This window comes from Oncorhynchus clarkii, chromosome 1 (assembly GCF_045791955.1).
Source record: "Oncorhynchus clarkii lewisi isolate Uvic-CL-2024 chromosome 1, UVic_Ocla_1.0, whole genome shotgun sequence".
NCBI classification, from domain to species: Eukaryota; Metazoa; Chordata; class Actinopteri; order Salmoniformes; family Salmonidae; genus Oncorhynchus; species Oncorhynchus clarkii.
Window position 1 is genome coordinate 21414359 of NC_092147.1, and position 20573 is coordinate 21434931.

The 20573-nt window shown below is 41.8% G+C and overlaps 1 protein-coding gene across 4 annotated transcripts; it reads right to left on the minus strand.

Moving 5' to 3' along the window:
- Positions 1-3881: 3881 nt before the first annotated feature.
- Positions 3882-16554, minus strand: LOC139385121 (uncharacterized protein C11orf24-like). 4 transcript variants are annotated; one of them, XM_071130230.1, is made up of 4 exons: positions 16347-16554; positions 14538-14759; positions 7820-7945; positions 3882-6291 (listed from the first exon to the last, which is right to left on the minus strand). In XM_071130230.1, the coding sequence occupies exons 2-4, from the start codon at positions 14662-14664 to the stop codon at positions 5303-5305; spliced, it is 1242 nt and encodes a 413-aa protein (XP_070986331.1). In that variant the 5' UTR covers positions 14665-14759; positions 16347-16554; the 3' UTR covers positions 3882-5302. The 4 variants fall into 4 exon arrangements, with proteins under 4 accessions (XP_070986331.1, XP_070986410.1, XP_070986486.1 ...); XM_071130309.1 differs by having other exon boundaries at positions 16321-16535; XM_071130385.1 differs by having other exon boundaries at positions 14538-14683; positions 16321-16493.
- Positions 16555-20573: the final 4019 nt, after the last annotated feature.

Consider the following 20573-nt stretch of genomic DNA (forward strand, 5'->3'; position numbering starts at 1 on the left):
GGCTGTTAGAGCAGCAAAGGGGGGACCAACGCCATAATAATGCCCATGATTTTGGAATGAGATGTTAGATGAGCAAGTGTCCACATACATTTGGCCATGTAGTGTTCTGTCACAAACTAGATTGATATACTGTCAAATATTGATTTATATAAAGTAGTAAATATTGAAATGATTTCTTCTTAGCTTAAAAACACAAAACAACTTAAAGTGAGAATCATTTTATTTAAAAATATTGTGTAGGCTACAGTGGATGTGAAAACAAAGTGACAAATTGAGTCCTTTTTGGTCCAGTGTAGGATGATTGATCGGAAGACTAACATCCGCTTCTCAATAAGGGTAGGCTATAGGGGTGTACACTTCCTTTACAATAAATGGCCATGTAGGCTTTACTCCATCCTCCCAGAGGATATTTGGCATGCTTAACCCTTTATTTTTTTAGCATTACCTATTCTGCACATCTATCACTCCAGTGCTTAATTGCTATATTGTAATTATTTCACCACTGTGGCCTATTGCCTTACGTCCCTTATCTTACCTCTTTTGCACACACTGTATATATACTTTTTCTATTGTGTTATTGACTGTACAGTGAGGGGGGAAAGTATTTAATCCCCAGCTGATTTTGTATGTTTGCCCACTGACTAAGAAATTATCCGTCTATAATTTTAAATGGTAGGTTTCTTTGAACAGCGAGAGACAGAAAAACAAAACAAAAATCCAGAAAAACACATGTCAAAAATAATTAAGTCTATGATTTGATAGAGCAGTCTGCAAGATCACACCTCGTGGAGTTGCAATGATTATGAGAATGGTGAGGAATCAGCCCAGAAATACACAGGAGGATCTTGTCAATGATCTCAAGGCAGCTGGGACCATAGTCACCAAGAAAACAATTGGTAACACTACGCCGTGAAGGACTGAAATCCTGCAGCGCCCACAAGGTCCCCCTGCTCAAGAAAGCACATATACATGCCCGTCTGAAGTTTGCCAATGAACATCTGAATGATTCAGAGGACAACTGGGTGAAAGTGTTGTGGTCAGATGAGACCAAAATGGAGCTCTTTGGCATCAATTCAACTCGGCGTGTTTGGAGGAGGAGGAATGCTGCTATGACCCCAAGAACACAATCCCCACCGTCAAACATGGAGGTGGAAAAATGCTTTGGGGGTGTTTTTCTGCTAAGGAGACAGGACAACTTCATCGCATCAAAGGGACGATGAACCTCCTTCCCTCGGCCAGGGCATTGAACATGGGTCGTGGATGGGTATTCCAGCATGAACACACGGCCAAAACACACGGCCAAGGCAACAAAGGAGTGGCTCAAGAAGAAGCACATTAAGGTCCTGGAGTGGCCTAGCCAATTTCCAGACCATAATCCCATAGAAAATCTGTGGAGGGAGCTGAAGGTTCGAGTTGCCAAACGTCAGCCTCGAAACCTTAATGACTTGGAGAAGATCTGCAAAGAGGAGTGGGACAAAATCCCTCCTGGGATGTGTGCAAACCTGGTGGCCAACTTCAAGAAACATCTGACCTCTGTGATTGCCAACAAGGGTTTTGCCACCAAGTACTAAGTCATGTTTTGCAGAGGGGTCAAATACTTATTTCCCTCATTAAAATGCAAATCAATTTATAACATTTTTGACATGCGTTTCTCTGGATTTATTTTGTTGTTATTCTGTCTCACTGTTCAAATAAACCTACCATTAAAATTATAGATGGATTATTTTTTTGTCAGTGGGCAAACGTACAAAATCAGCAGGGGATCAAATGCATTCCCCCCTCACTTTGTTTGTTAATTCCATGTGTAACTCTGTGTTGCACTGCTTTATCTTGGCCAGGTCGCAGTTGTAAATGAGAGCTTGTTCTCAACTAGCCTACCTGGTTAAATAAAGGTGAAATAACATTTAGAAATATATTACCTAACAGTATCAGTCTCCAAATTTGTGTTGCACTTTGATTTGCCTAGCTGACACTACACTTAGCCCATAATGTCTTCACTGACATTTTCAATCTCCCCCCGAGTCTATAATACCTACATGTGTCAAACAGACCACCATCGTCTCTGTGCCCAAGAAATTGAAGGTAACCTGCCTAAATGATTACTGCCCCGTAGCAGTCAGTAGCCATGAGGTGTTTTGAAAGGATGGTCATGGCTCACAACACCATCATGCCGGAAACCCTAGACCCACTCCAATTCGCATACTGCCCAAACAGATCACGCAATCTCAATCGCACTCCACACTGCCCTTTCCCACCTGGACTAAACACTTCCATCTGCTACTGGATCCTGGACTTCCTGATGGGACACCCCCAAGTGGTAAGGGTAGGCAACAACACATCTGCCACGCTGATCTTCAACACTGGGGCCCCTCAGGGGTGCGTGTCCCCTCCTGTACTCCATGTTCACCCCACGACTTCGTGGCCAAGCACAATTCCAACACCATCATTAAGTTTGCTGACGACACAACAGTGGTAGGCCAGATCACTGACAACAATGAGACCGACTATAGGGAGGTCAGAGATCTGGCAGGGTGGTGCCAGGACAACAACCTCTCCCTCAATGTGAGCAAGACAAAGGAGCTGATCGTGGACTATAGGAAAAGGAGGGCCGAACAGGACCCCATTAACATCAACGGGGCTGAAGTGGAGCGGGTCGAGAGTTCAATGCTTTGGTGTCCACATCACCAACAAATTATCATGGTCCAAACACACCAAGACAGTCGTGAAGAGGGCACGACCACACCTTTCCCCGCCAGGAGACTGAAAAGATTTGGCATGGGTCCTGGTTGCATCACCGCCTGGTATGGTAACTGCTCGGCATCTGACCGTAAGTCGCTACAGAGGGTCATGCGAACGGCCCAGTACATCCCTGGGGCCAAGCTTCCTGACATCCAGGACCTATATACTAGGCGGTGTCAAAAATTGTCAAAGACTCCAGTCACCCAAGTCATGCACTTCTCTCTCTGCTACTGCACAACAAGCGGTACCGGAGCACCAAGTTTAGGACCAAAAGGCTCCTTAACAGCTACTAACCCCAATCCATAAGATTGCTGAACAATTAACCAAATGGCCATCCGGACTATTTACTGATTTGATAATGTGTCTGAAGCCGCAGGATGTAATTTTTTTTTTTTTAAATAAAAAAACATTTTAAAACAATGGCACACTTGGTCTCTACTCATGTTCTCTATAATATACAATAACAGAAAAGTTACTTTTATGATATACAATTTTCCCTTCATAAGACACCAGGCATTGTAAACACTGAGGATTAAGCCATAGTCCTGGCAGAAAAAGCACTCGGGTTGAATGCTAAGGTTCTCCAACTGGCATGAACTCAAAAGGGGGAAAAGTAGAAGCAGATGTCCCTCTGTGTATGAGTGAGGCAGGCAACCATTCCCAGCCCAGATATGCCATAATGAAACCTGTCTTTATAGTCACCTGCACCATATAGCCGTCGGCATTCCCTTTGATCCACTGGGCCTTATCCACAAAAAAATTAAAATCATTGGTCTTTGTTGCTTATAAATATTGTTTCTCCCAGTAATATCCACACTACAGTGTAACAAAGTCCATGTGGAACAGGCCCTCTCAAAACAAAAGGCTTATACAGGCATGTCAGTGAGCTTATCACTAACCCCCTCACTCTCTGCTTCTCACCAGATATTCATATTGCAGATATTGAAATCGCATGTCCTGGAGGCTGTGATTTCCTGCTGTCTCTGATCTGACAGTTAGAGCTCAATAATGGGAGCAAACACACAAACAGAGCAAATACAGAATATTGAAGTAAAAAAAAAATATGAATATCAGGTCTTGGCAGCAATATATTGGGGAATTGCAGAGGGGTGATAAATTATCAATGACAAATACTGTAGCAATCAATTGTTAGTTATTTTTTTACTAAATGCAATATTCTTTGGCAAGGGTCAAAAAGGTTATTTTATTGCTAACTATTCCAGGAAATGGGAAACTAAAGCATGTTTGGACCAGGAAGTTCCCAAGAGAACTGTGTGTGGAACAGGGATAAAGTCCAAGGTAATAGATGTCTGAACAAGGACATTTTAGAAAGCACTGGAATGAAGAGAGCTAAGCAGAAACGCAGCAGAGAAACACCATTTAAAAACTGCCTCGAGGTACCAAAAGTTGTTTTCTCCTAAATGTTACAATTGGAATCCATGTTGTTTTCCCTTTTAGTTTTTCCCCCAAAAAGAAATGCATCACTGGTGAGTGCATTGTTAAGGTGTCGGACCACCTCCCTGCTCTCATTATTTTCTTCTGTCAATTAATTCCTAGTCCACACCTTCAAACCTTCTCAACAGACATTACATGTGCATCACATTCCCAGGAAGTAATTACTGGGCTACAGATGTGGGATATTTATGTGCACCACCTTGAGTACACCCAGACTGATTGATATGCCCTTGTAATAAACAACATCAATATTTCTCCCTGCCTGGGAAACACAGCATATACTGTTCACAGGCCTGCAGAAATCTTAAGTCTTACAACAGTTGAAACACTGATTTACCCCTACTGCCATTTTATCAAACTTTATTTTGTGAAATACCATAATTTAACAGTGCATGAAGGCACATAACAGGCCTTCATACCCATTTCCACCCTTGACAGAAGTTCCTCTGCCTTGGAAAGTCTCTTTTGGTCATCATACAAACTGTTCCTCCTCCTTCATAAATGGCTAGACAATTCCCTTGGCTTCAACGTTAATGTGCTTCAGTGATCAATTTGCCATTCAATCTTAATCCAAGGAGAGGAATGGTAAACAAATGAAATATGCTAGTCATGAACAAAGACAAAAAGGCATAAAAAATGACATACATACACAACGCAATGGATACAAACAAAATAATAAACACCGGACATTTTCACCCTCTTTCCCACAACAATCCAAATGACATTCCTTAGGAAAAAAGAGTACTTAACCATATATGTCTTTCGTCCTATGGGTTGGGGCTGGAAGCATTTGCGTAGAAATGTAAGACAGAAATATAGGACAAACAAACCACTGTTGCGATACTTTGGCCCTTGGCCTGATGACCAAGAGGTGTATTTGTTGGCCCTTCGTAAGAGGTTAAGGCCTGAATAAAACCACAACAGGCCTGGAGCAATTTATACATACAGTAGCTGAAGAAAAAAAATCTATGAAATTGGCATGAGTACCATTAAGACAGAAAAGTTATACAATACTACAGCAAAGGCTGGTACAAAATTGGCAATCTGTTAACTCACAAGTTATTAATCCTGTTCCAATAAAGAAATTAGAAAAACAAACACTCAACTTTCAAACCCCTGAATCAGAATACATTCCATTGATGAGATAGTCCACCTGGGTGTAGTCTTTCGTCCTGTAGCTCTCATAGGCCTGTGTGAGGAAGAGGACAACCATAACCAGGAAGAAGACGAGGCCAAACAACAGGACAGCCAATAGGATACTTGTGTCCACCAACTGGCGTGTCAGAGGCCCCCCGGCAACAACGTCTATAATGGCTCTGTTGGTACCTCCATCAAGCCTTTTTGTGCTGACCTCAACAGTGAAGGTCGAAGGGACTATGGCATTTCTGGAGGTAGCTTGAGAGCTGGGGACCGCCGGACTGGTTGGTGATGGATTCCTCTCCACAACTGTAGAGGAGTCTATGGTGGTAGGGGTGGTTATGTTTGGAATAGTTGTTAGTGGTATTGTTGTGGTGGTAGTTGTTGGTGGTGGTATTGCTGTTGTGGTGGTAGTTGTTGGTGGTGGTTTTGTTGTTGGGTGTGTTGTGGTGGTAGTTAACAGCATTGCTACTGGTACTGCAGTGGTGATAGTAGTGATATTTGTTGTTGATAATGCTGTTGTCGTCATCTGTGGATTGGCTGGTGGAGGGGTCAGGGCTGAGGGAGTCATTGTAGTTCTGGGTTCCTGCTTTACTGAAGTGGTTGTCTCAGAGGTTTGGACTGTTGACTTATGGGGTGTGTCAGGTACTGTAGTTCCTCTGGAGGCATTGCTAACAGTCTTACTTGGAATGAAGGTGTCATTCTCAGCGGCTGGCATGGGTGTTGCAGTAATGGTAGCAAATGCAGTGGAGATGGGGGCCTGCACATTATCCTCACGAAAATGCAAGGTAGAGTCAGTCTCATTGAGGGCAGAGGTGTCTGTAATTTGATTGGCATTATTGCTGGCTGTCAATTCAGGAGCAGTGGGGTTTTGATAGATTTCTGATGAAGTTATGGAACTGGAACTTGAAGACTCAGTGGTAGGTCCAGCGTCACACTTAAGACCACTGATGTTTTTATCTGGGGAAGAAAAAAAAACGGATTTTAAAGTCTGACAAATGTAAATGCATTACATGATAAGTATTACAAATCACAAAATAGATTGTTAATTTACAAACCAAAAGATACCGTTAGATTTATCAATTATACTGAACAAAAATAACACGCAACAATTTCTAAGATTTTACAGTGTTAGTTCACAAAAGGAAATCAGTCAATTGAAATAAATTCATATAGGCCATAATCTATGGATTTCACATGACTGCGAATAGAGATATGCATCTGTTGGTCACAGAGACCTTTTTTTTTTGTTTAAATCAGCATCTGGTGTGACCATCATTTGCCTCATGGGCATAGAGTTGATCAGGCTGTTGATTGTGGCCTGTGGAATGATATCCCACTCCTCCTCAATGGCTGTGTTAAGTTGCTGGATATTGGTGTGAACTGGAACACTGTCTTGCACGTCGATCTAGAACATCCCAAACATGCTCAATGGGTGACATGTCTGGTGAGTATGCAGGCCATGGAAGAACTGGGACATTTTCAGCTTTCAGGAATTGTGTACAGATCATTGCAACATGGGGCCGTGCACTATCATGCTGAAACATGAGGTTTTGGCGGCGGATGAATGGCACGACAATAGGTCTCAGTAGCTCATTCACGGTATCTCTGTGCAAACAAATTGCCATCACTAACATGCAGAAAAATAAATAAAATCAGATATATGCTTGCCTGGTACAGTTGAACCCGGATATCATCCGTAAAGAGCACACTTCTCCAGCATGCCAGTGGCCATCGAAGCGGAGCATTTGCCCACTGAAGTCGGTTACGATTCCGAACTGCAATCAGGTCAAGACCCTGGTGAGGACGACGAGCACGCAGATGAGCTTACCCGATACGGTTTTTGACAGTTAGTGCAGAAATTCTTTGGTTGTACAAACCCAGTTTCATCAGTTGTCTGGTCTCAGACGATCCCGCAGGTGAAGAATCCAGATGTGGAGGTCCTGGGCTGGCATGGTTACACTTGGTCTGTGGTTGTGAGGCCGGTTGGACATACTGCCAACGATTTATGGTAGAGAAATTAACATTCAGTTCTCTGGCAACAGCTCTGGTGGACATTCCTGCAGTCAGCATGCCAATTGCACACTCCCTCAAAACCTGAGACATGTGGCAGTGTGTTGTGTGACAAAACTGCACATTTTAGAGTGGCCTTTTATTGTCCCCAGCACAAGGTGCACCTGTGTAATGATCATGCCATTTAATCAGCTTCTTGATATGCCATACCTGTCAGGTTGATGGATTATCTTGGTAAAGGAGAAATGCTCACTAACAGGGATGAAATGTACATATGGAACATTTCTGGGATATTTCATTTCAGCTTATGAATCCAGCACTTTAAATGTTGCATTTATATTTATGTTCAGTGTAATAATATTTATATTGACGGTAATAAGTTATATTCTGAACATTACTAACAATGAGTACACATGCACTTTCATATTTAAACATTCTCCACCAACTGTGTTTAAATATCGCAGCATTTGTATACCTTGTATCCTTATCAGGTCATCGACGGAGATATCATTGCAGTTAGTGCCATTGGGACACTTCAAGAAAAAGCATGTGTAGTTCTCTTTCCAAAAGACAGAATGATCACAGGTCATATACAGTAAGCCTGTGGAATGAACACAACAAATTAAAAGAAACTCTTGCATGCAGTCAAAATCTTATATTAAACCATCGCCAAATAAGTAATTGCTCAAAATACATTGTACCCCTTTATGCTTCATTGTGAGCAAGATTCCTGGCACCATGACAATCTGTACATCTCAAATGAATTCAGTAAATTTTCCTGCCATGAATCAAATCAATTCAGACTGAACAGCAGCATGAACCAAAAGCATTTGTTATGCAGGCAACATCAATATGTTACCTCATCACCTTTGGGCTCCAGAGTGGCACAGCGGTCTAAGGCACTGCATATCAGTGCTTGAGGTGTCACTACAGACACCCTGGCTCTTTTCCAGGCTGTATCACAACCGGCTGTGATTGGGAGTCCCAAACGGCTGCACAATTGGCCTAGCGTCGTCCGGGTTTGGCCGGTGTAGGCCGTCATTGTAAATAAGAATTTGTTCTTAACTGACTTGCCTAGTTAAATAAAAGGTTAAATTATATTTATTTTTTTAAATATATAAATATAGCTGGTCAACAACTTATCCAAACATTTACCATCCTTATAAAAAAAAGTTACCACAATCAGCCCTGGGAACTTCTTACATTTTCACCACAGCACTATGGTTGTTTTTACTCTTTTTTTTGTGCAACTCTTATTTTATTTCATTCCTCTCAGCAACCACTGTCAGGGCTTTTTCAGGAGACCTGGGATCCATTACAGAAACAGATGGGAGACAAACAGGCCTGTTTACACCTCCTTTGATCCCTGCCAAACTGTGTGACTGAAGAGGTAGCTCCAGAACACCTCAGCCTCAACATCCAGCAGTGCCCGCCTGGTGTCTCTTCTCCCACTGCAGAGCAGACCTACTGATGAGGACAACAGGTGGGGGAAATCTTCAGACCAGAGGCAGCCTTGGGCCTGGACCGAAGGAGGAGCTAGCCCGTTAGGGAGTCAGTGTGAGAGATAGCAGAGCTAGTTGTGAGACCTCATGTCACACTCCTCCCCGGCCTTATTTTGGAGCTGCTGCTAGGCACTGAGGCATCAAAAGTCCTTTGTGGTTAAAAACTTCAGGTGAAATGGCCTAGAGAGCCATTCCTGGTCAGTGACGGCAAACTAATTGGAAGGCCAGACACTTTGTGTTTTAAATTATTCTGCAGCTGTTCCAAATGGGACGGGAAAAGAGTGGAGGGTTGGGAGTTGGGGAAAGCAGGGTCAGTGGGTTTGAAAATCAAAGTTGCAGAGGGCCCCTCTCTCCCCTCCCTCTTAAATTACTAGGGGTCACCCTATGCTAGGGGCTTGACGTGTACCAAACATACAGGTCTCTAAGCTGGAATGCTGAATGATTATGTATTTATAGCGCTTTGTCATACCACACATTACATGCTTCCAGATGGTAATACCAACCTTGTTTTCATGCCCTACTACTCTCAACCCACATTGCATCGTATGCCTCTTAGAAAAGCTGTCGCTTGTTTAGAGTGGATCATGTGGTGGAACTGAAAGAGGGCTGGGCCATTTACAACTAACTCCTCCCGATAAATACTGCCTGGGGTACATGCATGTACTTGCTGCATGCATCCGACCACTCAGGTGGTGCAGCGTGTGCGGCAAAAGTATTGTAAGATTTAATTAAAGAACATGTCATGACAAAGACTCACCAAAGCAAGGCCAGGCTCATAAACACAGCAAGGCCTAAGCATCCCTTTCATCTTAAATCTGAAACACATGGCTTCTTTGAAATTATATGTCCTTTAGCAGAGATGTGATTTGAAAAAAAAAAACCACATGGCTTTGCTTTTAACAAAGACGATATTCCACAGACTATTCCCATATCAGTTGTGTTCCTACATCATCCAAGAGGTAAACTTTTAGAGGTAGGGAGGTACAGTTGCTGCCAAATACATTGGCACCATGCACATTTATTAAACAATTCCCTATTTCTTCTAGAATAAGTTTTTTTTTAATGGATTTTCAACATTGCAGAACAAATGTTATTTTAGTAACCTTACATTTAAATTGAGAGAATAAAGGCAAATGGCATGGACAAAATTACTGGCACAAATGTATTATAATCCCTAATAATCCTGTTTACACGGACACATTTGAAATCAGACTACTTGACGGGACTTTTGATAAATGCAGAAAATCGCCCATCACAATAAACGCTCTACCACAGTGACCATGTTATTTTTGCGAAGACTATTTGATTCTGAGATCAGACAGAAATAGTTTTCACATTCTAACTTTGTAAGACGCATACTTATCAGTTGTTCCTGAATTTATGCCTTGATCACACCGACAGTGTCATTTTGGTACATCATAAGTACATTAATTTCCAATGGGCCGCTGCATTTGTGTTGCAGAGGCATTTGCAGTACGTTCTGTGTTGTACATAGGTCGGATTTATCGAAAGTATGCATCAAACTGTATACGCACACGGCTTGACAGAATTGGTAGTATAAAGGTGAATGTTTAACTTTAGTTGTACACATATCCAAATGATGCTGCGTACCATTTTGCGCAATGACGCAGCAATTATTATAATTTTTTTTACAACTGCGACCTGGCCAAGATAAAGCAAAGCGACACATACAACAGAGTTACACATGGAATAAACAAACATAGTCAATAACACAGTAGAAAAAGTCTATATACAGTGTGTGTAAATGAGGTAGGATAAGGGAGGTAAGGCAATAAATAGGCCACAGTGGCAAAATAATTACAATATAGCAATGAAACACTGGAGTGACAGATGTGCAGAAGATGAGTGTGCAAGTAGAGATACTGGGGTGCAAAGGAGAAAAATAAATAAATAACAGTATGGGGATGAGGTCGTTGGATAGACTATTTACAGATGGGCTATGTACAGGAGCAGTGATCTGTGAGCTGCTCTGACAGCTGGTGCTTAAAGCTAGTGAGAGAGATAGGACTCTCCAGCTTCAGTGATTTTTGCAGTTCATTCCAGTCATTGGCAGCAGAGAACCTGAAGAAAAGGCGGCCAAAGTAGGAATTGGCTAGGGGTGACCAGTAAAATATACCTGCTGGAGCGCGTGCTACGGGTGGGTGCTGCTATGGTGACCAGTGAGCTGAGATAAGGCGGGCCTTTACCTAGCAAAGACTGGTGTCAATGGGTTTGGCGACAAATATGAAGCGAGGGCCAGCCAGCAAGAGCATACAGGTCGCAGTGGTGGGTAGTATGAGGCTTTGGTGACAAAACGGATGGCACTGTGATAGACTGCATCCAATTTGCTGAATAGAGTGTTGGAGGCTATTTTGTAAATGACAATCGCCGAAGTCAAGGTTCGGTAGGATAGTCAGTTTTACGAAGGTATGTTTGGCAGCATGAGTGAAGGTTGCTTTGTTGTGAAATAGGAAGCCAATTCTAGATTTAATTTTGGATTGGAGATGCTTAATGTGAGTCTGGAAGGAGAGTTTACAGTCTAACCAGACACCTATGTATTTTCACATATTCTAAGTCAGAAGCGTCCAGAGTAGTGATGCTGGACGGGCGGGCAGGTGTGGGCAGCGATCGGTTGAAGAGCATGCATTTCATTTTGCTAGAATTTAAGAGCAGCTGGAAGCCACTGAAAAAGTTGTATGGCATTGAAGCTAGTCTGGAGGTTAGTTAAGTGTCCAAAGAAAGGCCAGAACTATACAGAATGGTGTTGTCTGCGTAGAGGTGGTTTAGAGAATCACCAGCAGCAAGAGCGACATCATTGATGTGTACAGAGAAGAGTCAACCCGAGAATTGAACCCTGTGGCACCCCCCATAGGCTGCCAGAGGTAGGTGAGGCAGTCATTTGAGAAACCAAGGCTGATGAGTCTGTCGATAGGAATGTGATGATTGACAGAGTCAAAAGCCTTGGCCAGATCAATGAATACAGCTGCACAGTATTGTCTTTTATCGATGGCGGTTATGATATCGTTTAGGACCTTAAGCGTGGCTGAGGTTCACCCATGATCACTCGGAAACAAGATTGCATAGCGGAGAAGGTACGGTGGGATTCGAAATGTTCGCTGATCTGTTTGTTCACTTGGCTTTCGAATACCTTAGAAAAGGCAGGGTAGGATAGATATAGGTCTGTAGCAGTTTGGGTCTAGAGTGTCTCCCCCTTTGAAGAGGGGAATGACCGCCACAGCTTTCCAATCTTTGGGGATCTCAGACGATACGAAAAAAAAGAGGTTGAACAGGCTAGTAATTGGGGGTGCAACAATTTCAGCGGATAATTTTAGAAAGAGGGTCCAGGTTGTCTAGCCCGGCTGATTTGTAGGGGTCCAGATTTTGCAGCTCCTTCAGAACATCAGCTATCTGGATTTGGGTGATGTAGAAATGGGGGAGGCTAGGGCAAGTTGCTGTGGGGGGGTGCAGGGCTGTTGACCGGGTTAGGGGTAGCCAGGTGGAAAGCATGGCCAGCCGTAGAAAAGTGCTTATTGACATTCAATTATCGTGGATTTATCAGTGGTGACAGTGTTTCCTAGCCTCAGTGCAGTGGGCAGCTGGGAGGAGGTGCTGTTATTCTCCACGGACATTAGTGTTCTGGAACTTTTTAGAGTTTGCTACAGGAGGCAAATTTCTGCTTTAAAAAGCAAGCCTCTGCTTTCCTAACTGCCTGTGTATATTGGTTCCTAACTTCCCTGAAAAGTTGCATATCGCGGGGGCTATTCGATGCTAACGCAGTACGCCACAGGAAGTTTTTGCACTGGTCAAGGGCAGTCAAGTCTGGGGTGAAGCAAGGGTTATATCTGTTCCTGGTTACAAATTTTTTGAATGGGACCTGCTTATTTAAGATGGTGAGGAATGCACTTTTAAAGAATAACCAGGCATCCTCTTCTGATGGAATGAGGTCAATATCCTTCCAGGATACCCGCGCCAGGTCGATTAGAAAGGCCTGCTCGCTGAAGTGTTTTAGGGGGTGTTTGACAGTGATGAGGGGTGGTCTTTTGACCACAGACCCATTACGGATGCAGGCAGTGATCGCTGAGATCCTGGTTGAAGACAGCAGAGATTTATTTAGAGGACAGGTTGGTTAGGATGATATCTTTGAGAGTGCCCGTGTTTACGGATTTGGGGTTGTACCTGGTGGGTGCATTGATAATTTGTGTGAGATTGAGGGCATCAATCTTAGATTGTAGGATGGACAGAGTGTTAAGCATGTCCCAGTTTAGGTCACCTAACAGCACGAGCTCTGAAGCTAGATGGGGGGCAATCAATTCACATATGGTGTCCAGGGCACAGCTGGGGGCAAAAGATGGTCTACAGCAAGCGGCAACAATGAGAGACTTGTTTCTGGAAAGGTGGATTTTCAAAAGTAGAAGCTCAAATTGTTTGGGCACAGACCTGGATAGTAAGAGAAAACTCTGCAGGCCATCTCTGTAGTAGCTTGCAACTCCGGCCCCTTTTGCAGTTCTATATTTTCGGAAAATGTTTTAGTTAAGGATGGAAATTTCAGGGGTTTTGGTGGTCTTCTTAAGCCAGGATTCAGACACGGCTAGGACATCCGGGTTGGAAGTGTGCTAAAGCAGTGAATAAAACAAACTTAGGGAGGAGGCTTCTAATGTTAACATACATGAAGCCAAGGCTTTTACGGTTACAGAAGTCAACAAATGAGAGCGCCTGGGGAATGGGAGTGGAGCTAGGCACTGCAGGGCCTGGATTAACCTCTACATCACCAGAGGATTAGAGGAGGAGTAGGATAAGAGCATGGCTAAAGGCTATAAAAACTGGTCGTCTGGTACGTTCGGAACAGAGAGTAAAAGGAGCAGGTTTCTGGGCACGATAGAATAGATTCAAGGTATAATGTACAGACAAAGGTATGGTAGGATGTGAATAAAGTGGAGGTAAACCTATGCATTGAGTGACGATGAGAGAGATATTGTCTCTAGAAACATCCTTTAAACCAAGTGAGGTCACCGCATGTGTGGGAGGTGGAACTAAAGGTTTAGCTAAGGCGTATATATTTCAAAAACGTCCATCTTCGTAACCTTGCAAAAATGACAATCAGTTTAAAATCAAATTATTAGTGTGCATGTAAACATAACCATTGATGGCTACAAAAATAATTTGTTGGCAGTTCTTAGCCAAAGGCTATGCGACCAAGTACTAGCTCCGGGGTGCCAATAATATTTTCCATGCCATTTGTCGTTATTTTCTAAATTACAATTGTAAACTTACATTTACAAATATAAAATTGGTTGCGCAATACTGAAAATCCAATAACAAGGTATGGTGAGCAATGTATATTTAAAAAAAAATGTTTGTCTATCTTAAAATAAATGGGGAATCATTTATGAAAACTGCATGGGTGCCAATATATTTGGATGCAATTCTAGGTAGCATACAGCATAGCTTATCTTCTAAATTAGTTTTTAGACACCTTATGAGCAAATACCATTTCCACAAGTAGTACGACAACGTAAACAAAAATTACTTAATTAACTTCTGTGAACAGGGTGTATGTAGGATACATTGAACAACAAGCCATTTTATACGTTTACAGTCAAATCAATTGTTTGAGTTTTAGGTGCGTTTTCAGTGGGACAACCCACTGCAATATGGCAGTAACACCTGATTTATAGGCTGACTCAAACTTACATACTTCCAAGCATTGGGTTTGATTTGTCATTTTCAGGCTGGCTATAACACAGGACTCGCTGATAACATGGGATGACAGACAAGGCAGCGAAAAGAGCCCCAGGACCAGGAGAAGATGCAGGGTCATGGTGAAATGGTGGCACACACTGGGCAGGGAGACAGAGGTGGTGGACAGGAGTCACAATGAAGGCAGGGGGGACACCACCATCACAGCTCTAACATCTACAGGACACAGGCATGGAAAACGGTCTTATTTAAGGCGTTTGCAGTTGTCATCAGCCCATACAAATTCATATAGGCCTACTTGACTTTATTTATTTTTAAACTTGCATTTCATTATATTTTTTCAATAGAGCAGCAGTTGGAATATATTATAACCATGTAAATTCCAGTTTATTCAAGACACATTTGTATAAAAATAATTTGTCCATTTTTACATCCGTAGAGCGAAATAAAACAGTCGATGTTTTGCTGTAGGCGTCTGCCCTGAGTAACGGGACCTGAGCAGTTTAGAATCAAAGAGCACCATGACTCATGAGCACCATCTAGCAGGATTGCACGGAAACTGCAAGGTGGGACTTTCGTAATTTATTAATCTCGGGTAATGAGGAACTAAAATCTCACGCAATTGGTTTCCATAGTATGTCCAAGATAGTATAATTGTATGGACTATTACACAAATTATACATGAGGTTACAGTTCTAAGATCTAGCTAGCCTGAAGACCAGAGAGCAAGTTAAGCTAGCAGAAAGGCACAAAAGTTGGTATTGTACAGGGCAATACCAACTATGGTTAACTATTCTGGCCTTCAGGTACAGGTTTTATGTTGAGGCACTATAATTGTGATACAATAAATATCACACGTATACAGGTCAGACATTCAACTGAGTAGGCCTCAAAGCAGTTTTTGAATTCCAGAGTCCTGTTCATTCTTTCTGGACACTCACTGTGCTTTTAGACAATGCTCAAGTTTACAAAAGGCAAACTCAAGAACACTTTTTCAGAACTCCTGTTGGCTCTACCCTAAATATAATCAGCATTGAGCTGAGCAAATTGTCACAGTTCACTACTATACATGCATGCCAAAGAGGAGATCATGTGATGGGCTCAACAATGGATTTGCTCCACTTCACTCCACAACTGGACAAACGACCAGTTTACAGAGTATGTGTATGAAAAACACCAGAGCCTTCTGGCTAGTTATTTATTACACATGTTTAACCCATTGCGCATTCATTTGGCACTAAGGTTTTAACCATATACCGTCGCAGATGCTTGTCAATACAGCTAAACCTGCATCTCTCTTCAGACCTCTCCCTAGACGAGTTTACTCAACGAGATAGATATCTTAATTTTTTTAACACAGGGAGCTTAACTAGAACGAACCTCTCCCTTGCCCAGTAATTTGGCTAGCCGCTAACTAATAGCCAACACTGCGTTGCAATGCAGGTTCATCACACTAACGTTAGTTTGTTAACGTTCGCTAGCTAGTTACTCTATTAGCCAAATTGGACAGTTAACTAACAGTTAGTACAGGATAGTTTTTCACTTCGCTAGTTCCTCCCACATCCACCACAGCACAGGTCAGGTCCAAGTAAGTTGTTAGTAGTAACAAACAGAGACTGTAGATAAATAACCCCATATCTCTGGTAGCAAATGACACTCAACAGTCAATACCCACTTCAATATTATTTGGTAGTAGCTAGGTAGGGGAGCCAGCTAACTAGCTAGCCGCCTAGCTGGATAGCTAGCTAACGTTAGTTGAACACCAAATAAAACTCACCCAGGCAGGAGGCTAACAATACACACCTTCAGTCAACTTATATCTCTGTTCTTGTAGCTAGAAAACACCATAGCAGTTGACAGTCTATAGACAAACCAAATACGTGTCATCTCATGTCAACCAACATCAGCAAAACATCCCACTTTCCAACACAGGTGTAGCTAACTGAAGTAGCTAGCTGGCTAAGCAAACAACTACTTAAAAGTCGTCATCACTAGTTACCACAATCACAAAGTCAGAAGGTCCGCCTACTCGACCAATCATATGAGGGAGTGTGATGACGCGTATGCCGGTTTACGGTTCGTAGTAAACAACCAATCAGATGACGAGATGTGATGACGCGTATGCCGGCCGGCTTGCAGGGACATGCGAGAGACGTATTTATTTGATCTATTGATTCGTCAATGATTTGATTATTTATTAGATAAAGAAAAACAGCTATTATAAATGCAAAGTGTTTATCAGATGTCTTATTCAAACTCAGCTTGCAAGCTTATCATGGTGTTGCCCTTTACTCATGGCTGATAGTTACTTGTCGTAACCCAAAATACTGAAGGTTTACTCCAATATCTACAAAGTTTTTTAAATGGCATGTGAGACAAACAAATTGACACTGCTTAAGTGTAGATTTTATTTTCAAAATCCACAAGTAAAGCGTACACAGTTTCACAGAAATTAAAATATTTGATATTAGTAGATTTTTTTGGTTGATTTAAGATGAAAACTTCAGCTTTGTGAATTTATTTGGCACCTAGGCACTTAGTATAGTCTATTTATTTATTTGTTCCCGAGTGATGCTGCGGTCTAAGGCACTGCATCTCAGTGCAAGCCGCGTCACTACAGTCCCTGGTTTGATTTCAGGCTGTATTACATCCGGACAAATATAAGAACCACCCCATGGGATCCTTTGTGTCCACAGAGTTGGGACACCCGTTTAAAGGTCCACAATCTTCCAATTTATTGAGTAACATTCCATTGTTAGTTAGTACTTCAAAATTATTCAAATTAAATTGTTGTAAGCGTGTATGGTATAATTTACAGTGATCTGTCTTTGAACTTACTGCATTCTTGTTCATTTTAACAGCATATTTGTCTTTGGCTTTAGTTTGTTTGTCTGTCTTCCCAGTGGTGGCATTCATACATATTTGAAACAGAACATCATTGAGTGGGAGACTTTTACTCTCACAGCAGAGTTTTTTTCCCCTGCCAAAGGCTGTGCATCTGTTGAAGGTCAAGAATATGCAGTGGCAGGCCTCCCTGGTGGCACAGTGGTTAAGGGCGCTGTACTGCAGCGACAGCTGTGCCATCAGAGTCCCTGGGTTCGCGCCCAGGCTCTGTCGTAACCGGCCGCGACCGGGAGGTCTGTACAATTGGCCTAATATTGAAGATATCAAAACAATGAAATAACACATATGGAATCATGTAGTAACCAAAAAAGTGTTAATCTAAATAGAATTTAGATTTTAGAGTCCTCTAAGTAGCCACCTTGATGACAGCTTTGCACACGCTTGGCTTTCTCTCAACCAACTTTACCTTTTCCAACAGTCTTGAAGGAGTTCCCACATATGCTGAGAACTTGTTAGCTGCTTTTCCTTCACTCTGCAGCCCAACTCATCCCAAACCATCTCAATTGGGTTGAGGTAGGGTGATTGTGGAGGCCAGGTCATCTAATGCAGAACTCCATAACTCTCTTTCTTGTTCAAATAGCCCTTACACACCTTTGAGGTGTGTTGGGTAATTGTCCTGTTGAAAACAAATGATAGTCCAACTAAGTGCAAACCAGATGGGATGGCGGTCTAAGGCATTGCATCGCTACAGACCCGGCCGTGATCGTGAGTCCCACAGAGCAGGGCACAATTGGCCCAGCATTGTCCGGAGTTGGCCGGGGTAGGCTGTCATTGTAAATAAGAATTGGTTCTTAACTGACTTAAATAAAAGTTGTTGTTTTCTCTCTTTAAAACAACTTATAAAACAACTTATCAGTGTATCGCTGCGGAATGCTGTGGTAGCCATGCTGGCTTTGAATTCTAAATAATTCACTGGCAGTGTCACCAGCAAAGCATCCCACAACATCACACCTCTTCCTCCACGCTTCACGGTGGGAACCACACATGCGGAGATCATCCGTTCACCTACTCTGCGTCTCACAAAGACACGGCAGTTAGAACCAAAAATCTCAAATTTGGACTCCTCAGACCAAAGGACAGATTTTCACCAGATTTTCCATTACTTATGTTTCTTTGCCCAAGCAAGTCTCTTCTTAATATTGGTGTCCTTTAGTAGTGGTTTCTTTGCAGCAATTCAACCATAAAGGTTTGATTCATGCAGTCTCCCCTGAACGGTTGATGTTGAGATTGTGTCTGTTACTTGAACTCTGTGAAGAATTTATTTGGGCTGCAATTTCTGAGGCTGATAACTGTATTGAATTCTGGGTCTTCCATTCCTATGGCGGTCCTCATGAGAGCCAGTTTCATCATAGGGCTTGATGGTTTTTGCAACTGCAATTGAAGAAACTTTCAAAGTTCTTGAAATGTTCAGTATTGACTGACCTTCATGTCTTAAAGTAATGATGGACTGTAGTTTTTCTTTGCTTATTTGAGCTGTTCTTGCCATAATATGGACTTGGTCTTTTACCAAATAGGGCTTTCTTCTGCATACCAACCCTACCTTGTCACAACACAACTGATTGGCTCAAACGCATTAAGAAGGAAAGAAATTCCACAAATTAACTTTTAACAAGACACATCTGTTAATATAAATGCATTCTAGGTGACGACCTCATGAAGCTGGTTGAGAGATTGCCAAGAGTATGCAAAGCTGTCATCAAGGCAAAGCGTGGCTACTTTGAAGAATCTCAAATATAATATATTTATTTATTTTGTTTATTTAACCTTTATTTAACTAGGCAAGTCAGTCAAGAACAAATTCTTATTTATAATGATATTATTTAAATGATATGTAATATTTATACCAAAAGGCAAGAGTGTCCATGATTGAGTCTTTGAATGAAGAGATTGAGATAAAACTGTCCAGTTTTAGTGTTTGTTGCGGCTCGTTCCAGTCGCTAGCTGCAGCGTACTGAAAATACGATTTTGATTTGTTTAACACTTTTTTTAAATTCTACAATGTATAAAATAGTAAAAATAAAGAAAAACAGTACCTGTCAAAAGTTTGGCCACACCTGCTCATTGAATGGTTTTTCTTTATTTTTATGTTTGCCCCACTAATATTTACATGCTAATATCACCACTGAGCATATGATACAGTGGGGAGAAGAAGTATTTGATACACTGCCGATTTTGCAGGTTTTCCTACTTACAAAGCATGTAGAGGTCTGTAATTTTTATCATAGGTACACTTTGACTGTGAGAGACGGAATCTAAAACAAAAATCCAGAAAATCACATTGTATGATTTTTAAGTAATTAATTAGCATTTTATTGCATGACATAAGTATTTGATACATCAGAAAAGCAGAACTTAATATTTGGTACAGAAACCTTTGTTTGCAATTACAGAGATCATATGTTTCCTGTAGTTCTTGACCAGGTTACCAGGAAATTAACATTAAATTCTCTGGCAACAGCTGTGGTGGACATTCCTGAAGTCAGCATGCCAGTTGTGTGACAAAACTGCACATTTTAGAGTGGCCTTTTATTGTCCTCAGCACAAGGTGCACCTGTGTAGTGATCATGCTGTTTAATCAGCTTCTTGATATGCCACACCTGTCAGGTGGATGGATTATCTTGACAAAGGAGAAATGCTCACTAACAGGGATGTAAAGAAATATATGTTCTAAATTTGAGAGAACTAAGCTTTTTGTGCGTATGGAACATTTCTGGGATCTTTTATTTCAGCTCATGAAACATGGGATCAACACTTGTTGCGTTTATATTTTTGTTCAACATATTTTATATGAGGTGACAGTATAGAATGTCACCTTTTATTGAGGACATTTTCATACAAATCTGTTTTACCATTTAAAAATTAAATAACTTTTTGTATCTAGTCCCCCATTTGAAGGTGTTAAGTATTTGGACAAATTCACTTACAGTGTATTACATTTAATCAAAGTCACTACAGACCCTATTCGATCCCGGGCTGTTAAATAAAGGCTACATTTTTAAAAATGGAAAAAAATGCTAACCTCGCCTGTTATTGGTTTTAGGTTCTAATTTCTGGTGCAATCATCCAGACAGACCAAGACAAACTCAAGCTAAATGTATTCACCATACTGGGTGTTCCTGCTGCATA